The 19,739-nt window shown below is 42.5% G+C and overlaps 1 protein-coding gene across 9 annotated transcripts in view; it reads right to left on the reverse strand.

The window, feature by feature from the left end:
* TRIM55 (tripartite motif containing 55) overlaps window positions 1-19,739 on the reverse strand; it is a 71,070-nt gene that overhangs the window by 23,393 nt on the left and 27,938 nt on the right. For all 9 annotated transcript variants that reach the window (XM_084849410.1, XM_084849409.1, XM_084849411.1 and 6 more), the window contains 5 exons: window positions 13,302-13,535; window positions 9,692-9,714; window positions 9,450-9,574; window positions 6,618-6,826; window positions 941-1,231 (listed from right to left, as the gene is read on the reverse strand). In XM_084849410.1, the coding sequence (XP_084705536.1) occupies window positions 941-1,231; window positions 6,618-6,826; window positions 9,450-9,574; window positions 9,692-9,714; window positions 13,302-13,535 (882 nt within the window). The remainder of the gene's footprint in view (window positions 1-940; window positions 1,232-6,617; window positions 6,827-9,449; window positions 9,575-9,691; window positions 9,715-13,301; window positions 13,536-19,739) is intronic.

Consider the following 19,739-nt stretch of genomic DNA (forward strand, 5'->3'; position numbering starts at 1 on the left):
GTGTGTTAACCTGTTTGGCAGGGTCACTTTAGAGTAGTTATATGTACACCTGTTTTACATTGATTGCAAACAAGGCTGGCTTCAGGGGATGGCACTGTCAAACAGCTCCCAAGGCTCACATGCCAGCAGGGAGGCCACTGCCAAGTGCCTGAACCCCTAGCCCTGTTCTTCCTCCCTGCTGTTGCTGCCAGGTTCACCTGTCCTCCCCAAGCATGCAAGCAGTGTGGGGAGCAAGGAGAAGGGAGAACAGCCTCTACTGGCCTTGCCCTCTCCTTCTGGACAGTAGTGAAGATTGGGCCCAGAGGGAGAGGAAAAATCAAATGGGCAATGGTGACAGTGGCAAAGAGGTGAAGCTCTCTGGGAGGGCCCTCAACTGAGGGCACCTTGCCCAAGAGCCTTCCAAAATGCAGAGCTACAAGACAGGCTTTTGGTAAAACATGACAAGTTGTCTGCTGAAAGTGTCTCTTGGGGAGTGAAATTAACATACATGAAACCATTCCAAAGTGACTGACTGGATAAGGGGTAGTCAACCTGGTGCCCTCCAGATGTTTTAAACTACAACTCCCATAATCCCTGACCATCGGCCATGCTATCTGGGACTGATGGTAGCTCTAGTCCAAAACATCTTAAGAGTACCAAGTCTCCTACCCCAGACTAGATCTTAACGCCTGTACACACAAAAGAAATGTTGTAGTCTGTGTAAAAAAATTATAATGTATAACACACTAATCTGCAACCTTGTTTGTGTCTAACTTTGAGAACGTGGCCTTCATTTTAAATCAAAGTTATTTATTTTTTGGATTTCACTGAAACTCCACCTGGTTGGAGTGGCAAATGCTAGCCAAAACAATTTACCTAAAGATCCCCCCCGCCCCGTTTAGTATTACGTTTCATGGAGTGTCCTGACTGAATACAACATACTCTGAGACTATATACTAACCTGTGAAGTATCTGTGGGTGTGTTAGCTTCCTTACCACTCACAGTAGAAATCCCATTTGTAGTAGGTGCTTCTGGAGCTTCTGCCTTCTTTGCATTCACCTCTACAGGAATGGAAGGCCCTACCTGCCTACTTTCAGTCACTGGGGCCGTATTTGAATTGCTTGTTTGGCGTGGCTGCTGAGCTTTATACCAGCTAGGATAAAACAAGGGATCAGTTGGCTCTCCACTTGATTGCGGTTCAGCTTGTACTGGTCCTCCAGACTTTTGGTTAGTAGTCAGCACAAGTTCACCCTTAACAGGACAGATTTCAAAGAAAAGAAAAGAGAAAAGAAAAGAAAAGGAGAAAAACAAGGAATGAAGGGTGAATGATTATATACGTTCTTCCTCTCCCTCCCCCATGTAGCATGCCTAATCATGGGTTCGCTTGGCATTAAAATTAGTCTTTTGATCTGCTACATTTGAGACTAAGAACTGGGCTTACTGGTTGCAGCTAAGGATGGGTGAGAAATTAGTTCAGTTCATATCAATCTAAACATACACCAGAACACAGTTAAATATTGAAATCTGCAGTTTTGTGAAGCTTTTGGTGCAGTTTGCACAAAAAAGTACAAATATGCATACATTTGGTAGAAGCGTGTACAAAAAAATGTGAATATTTGGGGAAATGTACACAAAAACACTTTATTCAATGGAAAAATCTATTGCAAATAATCTATACGTTTGAAAGAGAGCACAGAAAAATGTGTATATTGAAAAATGCATCTGAAATGCGCATATTTTGGAAAATGTGCATGACAGTAGGTACACATTTTCATGAGGACTAAAAAAAATTGCAATCCAATATGGAAACACAATGGAACAAACTTAGCAGTGGAAATACGAGAATCTGAGCAAAATCAAGCTTGACATATTCATCTATCCCTAGTTGCAGCCAAATAGCCCTTTCAAATGTATTCCCATTATGAAGTGATAACAGGAGCAACAGGTGATGTCCTTGCTGTCTCTATATAAGTATATTTAAATGTATTTTAACTTAGATGACCTGATTAAGTTGCTACATGGATCCAGTGCTTGAATTATGAGGGGAAAAGTAGGGGAGTCCTTAATGAAATCTACAAACCCCACCCTGACTCCTTCCAACTTTAGCCAAATCATGCCCCCTCCTGTAGCCTTCTAAAAACAGTAGCTGATGGGGGCTGTCACAAAACGTAAGGGGCCCTGGCCTCTTCTGCCTCCTGTAACTTGAACAATGTATTGATCATGCCACATCACACTGTCTGGATTCTGCCAGAATTGTCTATTTGCCTTGATTTCTTTTTCATGCTGAGAACCATGACTGTGCAGGAATGACTACATGGAATGTCCATGAAAGGGGGATTACTTTCCATGACTTGCAGTCTCAAAGATCCATGGGTGTATGTTTAAGTTATGTTGGCAGTGCTATATATTCTAATAAAATGAGCATTAATGACTTAGGATGCATGCAGTTCTAAGCCCATGCCACAGAAATGCGTTCAGGATTAAGATGTCCAGCTCTGATCCTAAAACAGTTCTATTGGTGCAATATTTTTCAGTTAAATTGGGCCTTTGTTGTCAAATCAGTCTAGACTTTTATTCTGCTACACAAATGAGTTGAACCATGTTTCTCTGCATCTTTCCTAAATTTGACTAAGTAGTAACAATTTTATTTTGTTTTCAGGATCAACCTACTTATGATGACAGCAGACCTATGACTTTAAATCAACAGACCTATGCCTTTAAATTGGTCAAGTCCCTTCCTGTGCCAGTGGGAACGGTGTGGGAAGGACTCAGCTGGGACTTGTAGGAACTTGCATGTGCCGGCCAGATCGCTTAGTCCATGCAGAGAGAGGCCTGGGACCAAAACAGGTTGCCCCCTGCTTTAAATGTAGGTCTTTCCCAGTCAAGGATATAGCAGGGGTGGGGTGCAATTTAAAGCCCAAAGGGGCATGTGGGTAGGAGGTGCTGAAACCCTCTTCCACTTGTCACATTTCTTTCTTCCAGCTGAGGTCGCTTCCAGTAGTAAAGCTGGAAGGGGGAAAGGTGGGTTGTGTGAAGTTTATCCACTACTGCTACTCAATTGATTTATTACAATTTAAGTTTAATCTGTCCCCTTCATGGATCACTGCCTTGTTGGGGCGAAGGGGCTTGCGTAACTCAGTGAAGCCATAAGCTATGCCGTGCAGGGCCACCCAAGATGGACAGGTCATGGCAGAGAGTTCTGACAAAATGTGGTCCACTGGAGAAGGAAATGGCAACCCACTCCAGTATTCTTGCCAAGAAAACCCCATGGAACGTGTCACAAGGCTAAAAGAGATGACGCCGGAAGATGAGCCCCTCAGGTCGGAAGGTGTCCAATATACTACTGGGGAAGAGCAGAGGGAATTTCCAAGTAGCGCCAGAAAGCGTGAAGCGGCTGGGCCAAAGCTGAAAGGACACACAGCTGTGGATGTGTCTGGTGGTGAAAAGAAAATCCGATGCTGTAAAGAACAATATTGTTTAGGAACCTGGAATGTCAGATCAATGAATCAAGGTAAGCTGGAGGTGGTCAAACATGAGATGGCAAGTTTGAACATCGACATCTTGGGAATCAGTGAACTAAAATGGACAGGCATGGGCGAATTTAATTCAGGTGACCATCATATCTACTATTGTGGGCAGGAATCCCTTAGAAGAAATGGAGTAGCACTCATAGTCAACAAAAGGGTGGGAAAAGCAGTACTGGGGGACAATCTTAAAAATGATAGAATGATCTCAGTACGAATCCAAGGCAAACCATTCAACATCACAGTAATTCAAGTCTATGCCCCAACCACTGATGCCGAAGAAACTGAGGTTGATCAGTTCTATGAAGACCTACAACACCTTCTAGAACTAACACCAAAAAAAGATGTCCTCTTCATCATAGGGGATTGGAATGCTAAAGTAGGAAGTCAAGAAATCACTGGGATAACAGGCAGGCATGGCCTTGGTGTACAAAATGAAGCAGGACAAAAGCTAATAGAGTTTTGCCAAGAGAACACGCTGATCATAGCAAACACGCTTTTCCAACAGCACAAGAGACGACTCTACACATGGACATCACCAGATGGTCAATATCTAAATCAGATTGATTATGTCCTTTGCAGCCAAAGATGGAGAAGCTCTATACAGTCAGTAAAAACAAGACCTGGAGCTGACAGTGGCTCAGATCATGAGCTTCTTGTTGCAGAATTTCGACTTAAATTGAAGAACGTAGGGAAAACCACTAAACCATTCAGGTATGACCTAAATCATATCCCTTATGAATATACAGTGGAGGTGAGGAATAGATTTCAGGGATTAGACCTGACAGACAGAGTGCCTGAGGAACTATGGACGGAGGTCCGTAACATTGTTCAGGAGGCAGCAACGAAATCCATCACAAAGAAAAAGAAATGCAAGAAAGCAAAGTGGCTGTCTGATGAGGCTTTACAAGTAGCTGACAAAAGAAGGGTAGCGAAAAGCAAGGGAGAAAGGGGAAGATATATCCAACTGAATGCAGAGTTCCAGAGAATAGCAAGGAGAGACAAGAAGGCCTTCTTAAATGAACAATGCAAAGAAATCGAGGAAAACAACAGAATGGGAAAGACTAGAGATCTCTTCAAGAAAATTGGAGATCTCAAGGGAACGTTTTGTGCAAAGACGGGCATGATAAAGGACAAAGAAGGCAGGGACCTAACAGATGCAGATGAGATTAAGAAGAGGTGGAAAGAATACACAGAAGAACTATACAGGAAAGATCTTAATGTCCCTGATAGCCATGATAGTGCGGTCACTGAACTTGAGCCGGACATCCTCGAGAGTAAAGTCAAGTGGGCCTTAGGAAGCATTAGTAACAACAAAGCTAGCGGAGATGACAGTCTTCCAGCTGAGCTATTTAAAATCCTAAAAGATGATGCTGTTAAAGTGCTGTATTCAATATGCCAACAAATTTGGAACACTTAACAATGGCCGCAAGACTGGAAAAGGTCAGTTTACATTCCAATTCCAAAGAAGGGCAACGCCAAAGAGTGTTCCAACTACCGCACAATTGCGCTCATTTCACATGCCAGCAAGGTGATGCTCAAAATCCTACAAGCTAGGCTTCAGCAGTATGCGAACCGAGAACTACCGGAAGTACAAGCTGGGTTTCGAAGAGGCAGAGGAACTAGAGATCAAATCGCCAACATTCGCTGCATCATGGAGAAAGCAAGAGAATTCCAGAAAAACGCCTATTTCTGCTTCATTGACTACGCTAAAGCCTTTAATTGTATGGATCACAACAAACTGTGGCAAATTCTTAAAGTGATGGGAGTACCAGACCACCTTACCTGTCTCCTGAGAAACCTGTACGAGGGTCAAGAAGCAACAGTAAGAACCAGACATGGAACAACTGAGTGGTTCAAAATTGGGAAAGGAGTACGACAAGGCTGCATATTGTCACCCTGCTTATTTAACTTATATGCAGAGTACATCATGAGAAATGCCGGGTTGGATGAATCAGAGGTCGGAATTAAGATTGCTGGGAGAATTATCAACAACCTCCAATATGCAGACGACACCACCCTAATGGCAGAAAGTGAAGAGGATCTAAAGAGCCTCTTGTTGAGGGTGAAAGAGGAGAGTGCAAAAGCTGGTTTGAAACTCAACATTAAAAAAACTAAGATCATGGCATATGGCCCTATCACTTCCTGGCATATAGAAGGGGAAGAAATGGAAGCAGTGACAGATTTTACTTTCTTGGGCTCCAAGATCACCGCAGACGGTGACTGTAGCCATGAAATTAAAAGAAGCTTGCTCCTTGGGAGGAAAGCTATGGCAAACCTAGACAGCATAGTAAGAAGCAGAGACATCACCTTGCCGACAAAGGTCCGTCTAATCAAAGCTATGGTTTTCCCAGTAGTAATGTATGGCTGTGAGAGCTGGACTATAAGGAAGGCTGAGCGCCGAAGAATTGATGCTTTCGAACTGTGGTGCTGGAGAAGACTCTTACGAGTCCCCTGGACTGCAAGGAGGTCAAATCAGTCCATCCTAAAGGAAATCAACCCTGAGTGATCATTGGAAGGACAGATACTGAAGCTGAAGCTCAAATATTTTGGCCACCTAATGCGAAGAGAAAACTCTCTGGAAAAGACCCTGATGCTGGGAAAGACTGAAGGCAAAAGGAGAAGGGGACGGCAGAGGATGAGATGGCTAGATAGCATCACTGATGCAATGAATATGAACTTGAGCACGCTCCAGGAGAGAGCGCAGGACAGGAAGGCCTGGCGTGCTATGGTCCATGGGGTCATGAAGAGTCGGACACGACTGAACGACTGAAAAACAACAACAACAAGTTTAATCTGTAACTAACGAATTGTGGCTTGCATCCAATTGTGGTTTTGCGCTATGTGAGGTGCCCAATTTTCATTTCCATTGATCTACTGCAACGCTCTGTTCCCCAACCCTCCACAGCAGATTTTCAGGGGGCACAGGAAGCTGTGATAGGGTGGGTCAGCAAAAATTGGGTGAGTCCTTTGCATGAGGAAATCCACTAGCATAAAGCCACCACTGGATACAACCCAGTGACTTCTCTACACTTTTTATCAATAGCAGGGACCAGACTAGGGAGAAAACATCTAACACACCTGATAGAACAAGACTTCCTCCAAACAGTTACCTCAGTAGCTCCAGTGGTAGCATTAACGGATGGTGGAGGTGGTAATGATGGTGCTGTCTGAGCGATGGCTAGGGTGTGTTTTGGCACAGGGTCCTGCTGAGGTTGCTGAGATACTCGCTCAGAGACTTCCTCTTCCTCACCAGATGATTCTGTGTGGACTTCATCTAATTCTTCCCCTTCAGCCTCCTCGTCATCGTCATCCTCCTCCTCTAAGGCAACACAGAGAGGAAATACCACACTTGGTTTCCACTAACACAAAACATGTGCATTCTTTGTAAACACAGGGCCAGTTCTAATTTGTCATTTTTCTCTATAGTAGTATTTTTGGTATGATCCCAATAAAGCAGGAGTATTGAACCTCAGGTCCAGGGGCCAAATCTGGCCAGCTGGGGTTCTCCAAATTACCATGCCACCTTCCCCATGTCACCAGGTGGCTCCCACTTCCCCCTGCCCCCAATCATTTGGAGTTTTCCCATTTTTTGCCCATTTTTTCCACATTGCAAAACCTTGAGATGCCTTTCCTAAGCTTTAGTTACTGACGGTAAGCACTTAAGCTAAAGTATGGCTACTAGTCTTGACAGCTATGTGCTACCTCCGGTACCAGAGGCAGTGAGCCTATGTGACCAGTTTCTGGGGAACATGGGTGGGAGGGTGCTGTTGCACTCATGTCCTGCTTGTGGGTTCCTGGTTGACAGGTGGTTGGCCCCTGTGTGAACAGATACTAGAAGAGATGGACCCTTGGTCTGATCCAGCAGGGCTCTTCTTATCTTCTTACATTCTTAAGTATGCTGGTATTTCTGTATTTCGGTCCCAGCCATTTACCTTCAGCCTCATCCACTGGAATGTGGCCCCCAAGAGCTTTTCCGAAACTGAATTCAGCCCTTGGGCTGAAATATGTTTGGCACCTCTAAGTTAAAGGAATTGTATTCTGGGTCAGACCGACATTCTGACACACACTGGCAATCCGACATGGGCACAAAGAACAGTGAAACTCTTTATTGCAGCAGATCAGGTTACACAGGCCAGCTTTTCAGAGATTGTGGCACAGTTTACAGCATTTATAGACCCCAATAAGTCAAATGGCGTAGGCAGAGGCTATTGGCATGTTGCAATGTTCAAGGGAAAGTCCCAAGGCTAGAATCCACACAAAGGAAATGTCAGCATTTGACAATACAGAATTCAAGACAGACAAGATTTCACAGTAAGTCCAGGCAAGAAAGTGTTCTGGGCAATTAAGATGTTGTCCCCAGAAAAGCCTCTTTGGACTCTGCACCAGCTTAAATACAGGGGATGGGCTGCTAGAGCTCCTCTTCCAACGATCTATCCTGACAGGGAAATCTGGCCCCTAAGCATGCCATAGTGCCTGTGAATGGATCCCCAAAATGGTGCCTTTGGGCACCTGAATTTTTTTTTATCTATCCCATTTTTAAAACATATATATATATATCAATTTGTATGAAATATATACAGCTTTCTAGCCATTATACATGGGCTTCAACAACAGTGGAGCAAACATTCAAGTAACTATCCATTTGAAGGTGGCATCTATATGCCACCCTTTCAAGTACTGAAAATGTTGTAAGGTCCTCAATCCATCGCATTATAGGAGGTGAGTGTTTATCCTTTCAGTGTTGTAATATCAGCCTTTTAGCTGTCAAAAGAGTACCGAGAATCCATTTGTGCTGACTATTTGTTAATTTCCATGAAGCAAGTAAATAATTTAACAGAATGTGTATATCAGTGGATATGAAAGACTGATCCAGCACAACATTTTTCTGTGTAATAACCTCCCTGCAAAAAGAAGCAACGACTGGACATTGCCAAAACACATGCCTAAAAGAAGTATTAGCTCTATTGCACTGCCAGCAATTAGCTGAATTAGACAATCCCTTATTAAAGAGACATTGCGGTGTCCAATAGACATGAAGCAAAAGATTTTGCTGAATAAGCTACAGCCTAAGATCCACAGAAGCAAAATGTGGAAGCCAAAGTGGCGATCCAGTGATTAGGCATTTTATGGTGGTGCCCACAGCAGTATCTCAAATTCCCAAATGTGCCCATGGGTCTAAAAAGGTTGGGGACTCCTGGACTAGGGTCTTGGCTAGGGTCTGTCTCCACCTAACAGCCAATATACTTTTGTATATGAAGAAAAACAACATAGGGTGAAGTGCTAGTACCTCTGAAGTTCTCAATAACTTCAAAAGTGGCAAAAGGTCTCCAATAAGGTCTCTCCACCCTTAGGTATACAACCAAATACCATGAGTACAAAAATCTTTTCTTCACAATGAACATGTAAACACACATTATTATTTTTTGTGTTTCCAGATAGGCATAATTATCCTGGTGAGTTAATATTACTGATAGAATAACATTGGTAACAATTAAGTCCTTCTGGCTGGGTAAATACATACCATCAAGTCCCATTCTCTTGTCACATAATATGAGCACCTTTATTCAAGGAAATGCTTTCCTATATATCACTATTGGCAATAATTGCTATGCCTCTGCCTAGTCATATAAACAGGCCAGACAGAGGTTAATAACTTTGGTGTATACCGAATGTCTGACTCTTGAAAAATGGCTATGTACAACAGGAGTGCCAAGGCCCCAGATTCTATTAAAGAAAAAATATATTTTCAGTATGCTGTCTTAGTCTTCATGAGAGTTTACTTTTGATTATGAAGCATGTAAAATGGCCTTGTTACATTTGTGGAATGTCAAAAAGGTCTCTCCATCATATTTCTGACAGGATGTCTTTCACAAAAATTGTGCACTTCCACAGTTAAAAAATAAAAGCAATTAGGTTTTTAAAAAGAAAAAGAAAACATGTACCTCGGTAAAAGTCAATTTCTCTTATTATCTTTTCTTCTCGATTGAGATTGACTCTGAAGTGGCTCATATTTTCATAGCCATTCTCTATTTTGTCCATCTGAAAAGCTTTAGAGGCTTCAGTAATTCTAAAACAGAAAAGATATTGTGTCATTTGCATAAGAGTTTGCAAAGGAGCATTTTGAAAATTGGTGGCTTATGATAAATGTGGAAAGGCATACGTTTTCTCAAAAGGAAGAACTTACTTTTGTAGCAACGCTTTGGCATTCTGTGAAAAACAAAATATAATCAATGAAATAACTTCTTAAATTGTTCTTTTTTCATTTCTTTTTTAGGTATATAGGTTGCAAGTCAATTCTTATGCAAAGTATTAGAACTTATATTTAACATGCAGTAGTTGAAACTCCCACTATGATTAGAACTTCCACAAAGGTCTCAACAAAAGCCTCCCCCACACACATTTTGACCCATATAGTATATTTTTATAACTACTCATATACAGGAACATCTATGCACACACACAGGTACACCCATGGAGGCAATGGACTGCTATTGTTATGCCTGAATGCCACATGCCAACCTGAACATTTTTCCCAATACAGAAAGCACAGTCATTCTGTTCCTTAGGCTAAGCAGTAGCAGACTACTAATATTCCACATCTCCCTGCAGCTGTGAATATTGCCACTGTTCCACTCTCAAGTAACGAGTGAGATAATAATAAATTATAAGCTGATAAGGGGATTTTTATAAAGAAACAGGACATGTACACTTTTCACTTTGGGAAACTCCAAGATATTATACTATATGAAGTGACTCAATTTACCTGGGGCTCTAAGCTTTAGTGTACTTAACATAATTGTTAACCCAGCCCTGACTCCATCTATAAGGTCTATGAATAGAATGGTGTAGGTGGAGTTCCCAGCTAAAAACTGCAAACATATGAAACACTGCACTGTACTGGCATCTCTTTACAGAACTGTCATGTTCTGAAATAAGAGAGAATCATTATCTTCTGATGTAGGAGCGATGATTTTATGAAATGGGGGTTGTGTCCATTTAAATAAGAGAAGTCTGATCTCACCATGTGCTGTAGGCCCTAGCAATGTGTGGGAATATAAGGGTGCAATCCTATGGGGACAGGCAGCTGCCTCCGAACTTGGAGGCAACCGCCTATCCAATGCAGAGCAGGAGAAGCACGGAGGGGATTGTTCCCTCTGGGCTTCTCCTGCTCTGCATTTGTGGCTAGACAGCCGATTTCGGCTGTCTAGCCACGGGAAGGCAGAGCGGGGAAGGAGGCTGCTGGATAACACATAGGATGTGTCATACTGGCATTTCCGCCTTCCCTGCCCCAGAACGCCCCCTGTAATGCCCCATGTTGGCCGCTCTGTGATCCTCTTCCGAGCACAGCGCATGGGGCTGCTCCATGCTGCCTGCAAGGTAGTGCAGAAGGGGGGGAAGGTCAGTTCCCAGAAAACCACATATCCTATGGCTGTCTAGCCGCTGACTAATGGCCATAGGATTGCTCCCTAAAAAGGTTTTTTTTTAAGGTGCAAACTATAAGATTTGAATTAGTTTATGCAACCCCCCTCCCCCCCAAAAAAAACCCTGACTTGGATATAGCCACCTTTTGCTTACAGGAAAGTAGTGTCATGATGACAAAAATGTGATCTAACTGAAGCCATTTCCATATACCCTGCCTCATATTACATATTCACAATAGTTTCTGTTTTCTAGACCAGTGGTCTCCAAACTTTTTTGATCACGCACCCCTATCAGTAAATAAAATTGAGCATGCACCCCCAATATATTATATTTATTTATAAATGATATACATGTACTACTGTACTAATATATTATGTACATTAAAACATACACAAAGATAGAAATTAAAGAAGGATGAGATAAAGGTGAAATAATAAATACATTATTGTTTAACAGTATAAAAAAACTTTTTGGTCTCACTAAAAAAAAGTATTATTAAGAATAATATTTTTAGTGAGAGCAGTGTGACTGAATATACTTCGTTATTTTTAAAAATCTTAGTTTAACACTTTGTGATACAATGATTCCAAGGTCTTGTTCTAAGTTCAGTTTATTTCAAGACTTGGTTTTAATGGCTGTCATAGCTGAAAAAGGTACCTCACAAAGATACATAGATCCAAATGGAAGAAGTGCATCGTTGGCTGCGCTTACTAAATCATGATACTCGGTTTTCAATCCCATCCACCAATTATGCAAAGGTTTTTGTTGAAATTCAGCAAGGAAATTTCTGTCTTCCCTGATGTCAATCAGTTGTTCTTGCAAACTAATAGGAAGGTGTTGAATTTTTAAGTTTTAACAAATGGGTTCAAAACCCACTGAAACTCTTCGTTTGGAAGATTTTTAAACAGGTTAGAAAATTCCATTTCCAAGTTTTTAAAGTGTGCAGATATGAGAGTTTTTATAGGTGACACACATCATTTTCGGCAACAAAATCACATACTGATGGAAACATTTCCAAACATCCATTTCCAAAATGCTTTCTCCATAGCACAATTTTCTTTCGAAAAGCAGTTACTTTCTCATTCATTGTTAAAATGTCACCTTTACCTTGAAGGGGCAGATCAAGTGTGTTTATTTTTTCAAAAATATCATCTAGATAGCATACTACTGACAGCCACTTGTCATCACAGAAAAGGTCAGCAAATTTGAACAAATTTGCTCTCCTTCGGCAGGATGGCAGCTGCTCCGGTGCCACGGCCGAGCAAGCAACTGTGCCTTCCTCTGCCATGCCTGGCAGAGACTGGCACAGTTGCTCTTGGTGGCCGCAGCAGAGGCAGGATAGGACTGGAGCCGAGAGGGAAATTCCGTGGAGCTTTCCTCTTGGCTCCCATCCCATCCTGCTGCCTCTGCTGCCACCATCATTGCACACAATGGCGGCAGGAGGCTGCTCAGTTATCAGGCAGCTCATGTACCCCAATGGGTTGTCCTACGCACCCCCTGGGGTGTGCACACTCCACTTTGGAGACCACTGTTCTAGACAGTGGCCTGTATGGACACAATGTAAAGTAACTGTTTGGTAAATGGTCATCTCTATTCACCACTTGTTTTTCACCCTTCACCCTCTGTTCACCAGCCTACAGATGTTTTCTGTTTAAAGAAAACTGATCTTCTCTTTGTTTAAGAGATTAATTTAATGTCTTTGTACTTATGTTAGGTGTATATGGTACAAGAGTAGAATGTTTCCAAAATCAATTGAGGTGAAAACCTCAAGTCTATAAATACCACATAGCTAGTTAGATACTCCAGAAACCTCATTGCTGAGTAGAGCGCAACAGATACTAAAGTGGCAATTTCTGGTCAGTGGTAAGAAGAGGACATTATCTGCATGGACAGTCACTGGACACTGCACAAATAAAGACAGGGCAAGAGTTGGTTCCATCAGAGGGAGAGGAAGCAGCAGTCAAGGACTCTCCATATTGCCTGGATACAGCTCCAGCTGAGAGACTCCCCGCCCACCATCTCTTGCTACCAACCGTCACTGCTGAGGACTTCAGAGGAAGAGGAAGCAGCAGCCCTTCTACCGTGTTCCGATCCAACTCAATGACCTGCTGAACTAAGGATCTAGTGCCTGAATTTCCTGTTTTGCTCCTCTCTCCGAACCTCCTTTCACTTTGTGCCATGTCTCTTAGACTGTAAGCTTGAGGGCAGATAATTTCTTATTTCTTATCTTTGTAAGCCACTCTGGGAGCTTTTTTTTTTTTTTTTTTGCTAAAGAGCAGGATAAAAATGATATAAATAAATTTAAAAATAGTTAGAATGTGCAAGATGTTATATTCTTCTTGGTTTTTTTTTTTTAACTTTATATAACATACCTGTAAAAATACTGACATTTCTGGCTCTTCCATAAACTGGATGCCTGATTCCACCAGTTTTGACACTGTTTCCAAATGGTCTGCATACTTTTTCATCAGAGACCGGACATGTTCCAGTTTCTCCTCTTGGCTCCTAGTGATTATTTGTGTCATCTCACTTTTTCTTTCTTCTAATATTGAGTACAAATAATCAAATTTTTCACATAGTTGCTCCTTCTGCCTTTTGCAGCATTCCTGTGAATGAATCAATGGCTTCATGTTAAAAAGCATTATGTTACCTGCATTTTTAAAATATCCATAAATGCCAGAAATTGCTTTTCTCAAATAAATCTTTTTCTGAACAAGTTTCTTTTAAAGATCCTGAACAGTGGCTTTTAAAGGCCAAGGAACTTCTGTGATTCTCTAAATGAAATGTGTTTGAAAAAAATAATGTTTCACAGGTGCTAGGCAACTGAAGAGAGAGTTTCTACTTTTGAGTGTTCCAAAATAATGATGGAGGATGAGATTGCTTCATAACGCACAGACATAACTTGGAAAATATTGGCTTAATATATCAAAACTATGGTATTGTAAATTGTTGTGTTGAATATGACAAATATTTTTAAAAGCTAATGACAGGCCATTAGAAATTTCTAACAAATTGTATAACACATTTTAAAAATATGAAATATATATGCTTTCAAAGTATTTTCTCCCAGTGGATAGATTTATTTATTTGTTGTATTTTTATTCCGCTCCTCAGCCAAAAAAGGCTCCCGGTGCGGCTTACAATCAGTGAGCAAAGAAGACTGTCCCTGCCCACAGGCTTACAATCTAAAAAAGACACGACACACAAGGAAAAGGCAATGGGGAGGGAAGAGGGGCTTCAATACCTGCATATGATTGCTCTCAGGTCACATCATATACATTAAATTTCTATTAGTCTGAAATATGCTTTTCCTTAACATAAATCAATGATGCAAAGACTTTGTGTAGCTAAATATAGCTTACAGGATCTGTCTTTGCATTTGAAACTACAAGTAAATAATCAGACATTCTATTCTGGTAGCTGTGCCTTGTTCAGAGTTTTCAGTGAGCTAATTTAAGAAAGGTCAGAAAATATTCTCTCTTAATAAACAACACAGGAATTCCACATGCAGGCTGCCTAAATCTCTCTGACTCAGCAGTGCAAAAGATTGCAGCCCATATCTTTAACCAGAACAGGAAGAGGGATGTGTTCGGTGCAGTTCCAAGTGATTCTCTCAGCTTGATAAATGTCAGACTGATGTCCCATGGACAGGAAGGGTATGTGACATTAACAAGAATCATTGCACTGATCCTTCCTCCCTTACCAGCTTGTAAGCTTCCTAAGATCTGATGGACAGGCCCATCTTTGTATCTCACCGGTGGTGATGGCATGATTAGTTGGAATGAGAGAAAGGGCCGTTGCAGTGGCCACACAAAAACTCTGCAATACCTGGTCCTGTGCAGTTCATTTGGCCCCCTCCCTCACTGCTTTCTGCCATTTGGTGAGAACTTTTCTGTCCCAGCAAATATTTGGCTTGCTGTTCAGAAGATGTTTGATATGGTGAATCTTGTTCACGGCTTTAATCTGCGGTGGTTTGTTTTGTATTGTTTCATTATGGAATTGTTGTATTTTAATTGTTATAAGTCCCTCCAAGTAGTGCAAAAGCACTATAAGGATGGGATACAATTGTCTAAATGTGCAATCCTATGCATGTTTAGACAGAAAAAAAGTCCTATAACTCTCAGCATTCCCCAGCCAGCCGTGCTGGGAACTGTAGGACTTTTTTCTATCTAAACAGGTATAGGATTGCACCCTAAATCAGCCTTCCTGAACCTGGCACCCTCCAGATGTTTTGGACTACAACACCCAGCATTCCCCAGCCAGCATGACCATGTTGGTGGGGGATGCTGGGAGTTGTAGTCCAGCACATATGGCACCAGGTTTGTGAAGGCTGGTCTCAATAATAAAGAAATACTAAATCTGGAAAACAGTCTTCATCTCTTGGGTTATTTATGGATGTAAAGCCTATTAAGCACTATGAAGGTGAAAGGATTTATGAGCGTCTCCATCTCTGAACTTAAATCTGGAAAGCAGACGGTGGAAAAAAGTGAGCATTGCATGTAAGTGAGTCATTCTGGGAAAGACACAACATTGGCCTTGGAGATTGCTTCCGTTTCTTAATGTATCATTCTCAATAAACCTTTTGAGGTCTTCGTTTTAAGTTTTTTAAAACCTCAATGTTAAGGAGCCTCTGCTTTGGTGTGATTCTAAATTCTACAGTCAACTTACTTGAAAGGCTCGTTTCGGTCTGCAAACTCCTGATAGCAACCAATTTCATCCTTGCAATGCAAAGTCTTCCTGACAACAAAGTTTTAATTTTTAACTGCTAATAATATTATTTTTTCTTTCCTTAGCTAAGGAGGTTTAGAGACTTCGAACCGCCTTTGGTGAATTATTGGCTCTCCTGTGCTTTTGCAACATAAAGGACTGTGATGGATTTTTTCTGTCAATCAGAACCACAAGTTGTTGAAATTTAAGCATTCTTTACTCTGCTTTTTCATTTACAACTTTTCACTTAGGGATGGTGGTTAAATCACTGTAATTGTTTTTCTCTTCTCTTTTGGTATATAGGCATGAGAGATATGGGTTCTTTCAGTATTTTGTGTCAGGCCTTCTACTGAGGGTGTACCTAGACGTGACATGGGAGATAACATGACCAGTAGGAAAACATACAGATGTTGTTGTTCAGTTGTTAAGTCATGTCCAACTCTTCATAACCCCATGGATCATAGCACGCCAGGCCTTCCTGTCCTCCACTCTCTCCCGGAGTGTGCTCAAGTTCATATTCATTGCATCGGTGATGCTATCTAGCCATCTCATCCTCTGCCGTCCCCTTCTCCTTTTGCCTTCAATCCTTCCCAGCATCAGGGTCTTTTCCAGTGACTTTTCTCTTCACATTTGGTGGCCAAAATATTTGAGCTTCAGCTTCACTATCTGTCCTTCCAATGAGCAGTCAGGGTTGATTTCCTTTAGGATGGACTGATTTGACCTCCTTGCAGTCCAGGGGACTCGTAAGAGTCTTCTCCAGCACCACAGTTCGAAAGCATCAATTCTTCGGCGCTCAGCCTTCCTTATAGTCCAGCTCTCACAGCCATACGTTACTACTGGGAAAACCATAGCTTTGATTATGCGGACCTTTGTCAGCAAGGTGATGTCTCTGCTTCTTACTATGCTGTCTAGGTGTGCCATAGCTTTCCTCCCAAGGAGCAAGCGTCTTTTAATTTCATGGCTACAGTCACCGTCTGCGGTGATCTGGGAGCCCAAGAGAGTAAAATCTGTCACTGCTTCCATTTCTTCCCCTTCTATATGCCAGGAAGTGATGGGGCCAGATGCCATGATCTTAGTTTTTTGAATGTTGAGTTTCAAGCCAGCTTTTGCACTCTCCACTTTCACCCTCAACAAGAGGCTCTTTAGATCCTCTTCACTTTCTGCCATTAGGGTGGTATCGTCTGCGTATCTGAGGTTGTTGATAATTCTCCCGGCAATCTTAATTCCGACCTGTGATTCATCCAACCCGGCATTTCTCATGATGTACTCTGCATATAAGTTAAATAAGCAGGGCGACAATACACAGCCTTGTCGTACTCCTTTCCCAATTTTGAACCAATCGGTTGTTCCATGTCTAGTTCTTACGGTTGCTTCTTCCTCGTACAGGTTTCTCAGGAGACAGGTAAGGTGGTCTGGTACTCCCATCTCTTGAAGAATTTGCCACAGTTTGTTGTGATCCACACAATCAAAGGCTTTAGTGTAGTCAATGAAGCAGAAATAGGCATTTTTCTGGAATTCTCTTGCTTTCTCCATGATGCAGCGAATGTTGGCAATTTGATCTCTAGTTCCTGTGCCTCTTCGAAATCCAGCTTGTACTTCCAGTAGTTCTCGGTTCGCATACTGCTGAAGCCTAGCTTGTAGGATTTTGAGCATCACCTTGCTGGCATGTGAAATGAGTGCAATTGTACGGTAGTTTGAACACTCTTTGGCATTGCCCTTCTTTGGAATTGGAATGTAAACTGACCTTTTCCAGTCTTGTGGCCACTGTTGAGTGTTCCAAATTTGTTGGCATATTGAGTGCAACACTTTAACAGCATCATCTTTTAGGATTTTAAATAACTCAGCTGGAATACTGTAATCTCCGCTAGCTTTGTTGTTAGTAATGCTTCCTAAGGCCCACTTGACTTCGCTCTCTAGGATGTCCGGCTCAAGTTCAGTGACCGCACTATCATGGCTATCAGGGACATTCAGATCTTTCCTGTATAGTTCTTCTGTGTATTCTTGCCACCTCTTCTTAATCCCTGCCTTCTTTGTCCTTTATCATGCCCGTCTTTGCACAAAACGTTCCCTTGAGATCTCCGATTTTCTTGAAGAGATCTCTAGTCTTTCCCATTCTGTTGTTTTCCTCGATTTCTTTGCATTGTTCATTTAAGAAGGCCTTCTTGTCTCTCCTTGCTATTCTCTGGAACTCTGCATTCAGTTGGGTATATCTTCCCCTTTCTCCCTTGCTTCTCGCTTCCCTTCTGTCGTGAGCTACTTGTAAAGCCTCATCAGACAGCCACTTGGCTTTCTTGCATTTCTTTTTCTTGGGGATGGATTTCGTTGCTGCCTCCTGAACAATGTTACGGACCTCCGTCCATAGTTCCTCAGGCACTCTGTCTATCAGGTCTAATCCCTGAAATCTATTCCTCACCTCCACTGTATATTGATAAGGGATATGATTTAGGTCATACCTGAATGGTTTAGTGGTTTTCCCTACGTTCTTCAATCAAATTAACATTCCGGGTAGGATTTTAATTCAGAAGGCAGTGCAGGAAGCAAAAGTTAATCACCTCTCCCAATGCCATGGTCCCAATCCCAAATAGGCCTCCTGCAGTTGCTACATAAATGCAAAAGTTCCTGATCAGAGATGTCCTGCATCACATCTAGTTTCAAGCTCAATCGAAGTTGGGTTTCTCCCCAGCTCTTCTCATAATACTGCTCCAGTTGCCCTGAATATGTGTGTGTATTTTGGTTTAAATTACTGTTGCAAAGATTTTGCAAAGGCTTCATGAAAGACATTTGTGTCTCCAAGACAAATTCAATTCTATTATAATAAACCCCTTATGGGAAAAAGCACTATTCATAGCATTTGTGGGACCAGCCCCACAAAAGCCAATGTTCCTATTTGATGCCTCCTGTAGTCTGCTGGGCTCCAACCCAGAGAACTGTTCTCTACCTTTCATTTCTCTAAGGCAGCTGCAACTTCTCCTGCTCAGTTCTCCCCTGGTTTTATTTAATGTTAACAGCTAAATAGAAATGTCATGTTCAAAAGAAGTATAACTCTCTGAATATTAGATGCTGGGGAAAAGCAACAGGAGAAGCCACTTGCCTTTAGCCCCTATATGTGGGCTTCCTGGATAGCATTTGCCTGTATGGACCCTTGGTCTGATCTCTAGGACCCTTGTTATCACTCTCTCTAATAGTGCGTGCTGCTGGTGAATGCTGACAGGACCAGAACCAAAATGGGGCCAGTGAGAATCAGAAAGGAGGTATCCGCCTGGTCAGGGGAACCCCAAGGTCTGCAAAAATACAAACAGTTCTTTAGCAAAGATATCCCAAGAGGAGGGCAACCCCTCCCTTCAAAACCTGGTCTTGTGACGACTGAGCATGCTCAGTGGCTACAGAATGCTGAATGTCTACTGGGGCGGGGTGGTGGTGGAGGAACAGGTGGGAAAGAGAATGAACTATCCTGGAAAATGGCATACCTGTCTGGCTGGAATACTGAACAGGAACATCCCACACAGCAACATTTTGTTGCAGTTCCTACTTGTGTTCTTATATCCCCCAGGTGTGAAACATAGGCTCAGTGTCAGGGACTGGCAAGGGCTGGCAGCTGCTGAGGGCCCACAGGCTCAGAAAGGCCCATTCCTGCCAACCTCTAAGACCCTCCACTGACCACCTCTGCCACCCGTTTTTTGGAGAGCTGCACCAGCAGGAGAAAGTGGCCAGCAGAGAGCTTGCAAGAACCAAGTGTCTGGCTCTGATGGGATCCTTCCTTAGAGCCAGACTTTGTGGAGACTAGAGAGGTGTCCCAGGAGACCACTTGCGCTACAAGCGATTTCCCAGGACACCTTGCCTGAGGAGCGATGGCCCGTCCTCTGGAGCAGCTCCCCACTCTCTGTTAAGCCACAGCAGCAGCTGGCGGTGGCAGCTGTGGTGGTGGTGGCAAAACCGGGGGGGGGGGGGCTTTGGTGGTACCATGCCAAAGGGAGCCCAGAGTAGATCTGGTGCCACATTCAGCATGCTGTGTAAGGGGATGGTTGATGGGAACAGGAGAGGAATGAGCAGGTCACCTTATTTCCTGCTGCATCCAGGAATTTAAAAGTAGAGTGTAGATCTCT

This window comes from Heloderma suspectum, chromosome 4, assembly GCF_057233095.1.
Source record: "Heloderma suspectum isolate Gila_16-S chromosome 4, 16-S_ref, whole genome shotgun sequence".
NCBI lineage: Eukaryota > Metazoa > Chordata > Lepidosauria > Squamata > Helodermatidae > Heloderma > Heloderma suspectum.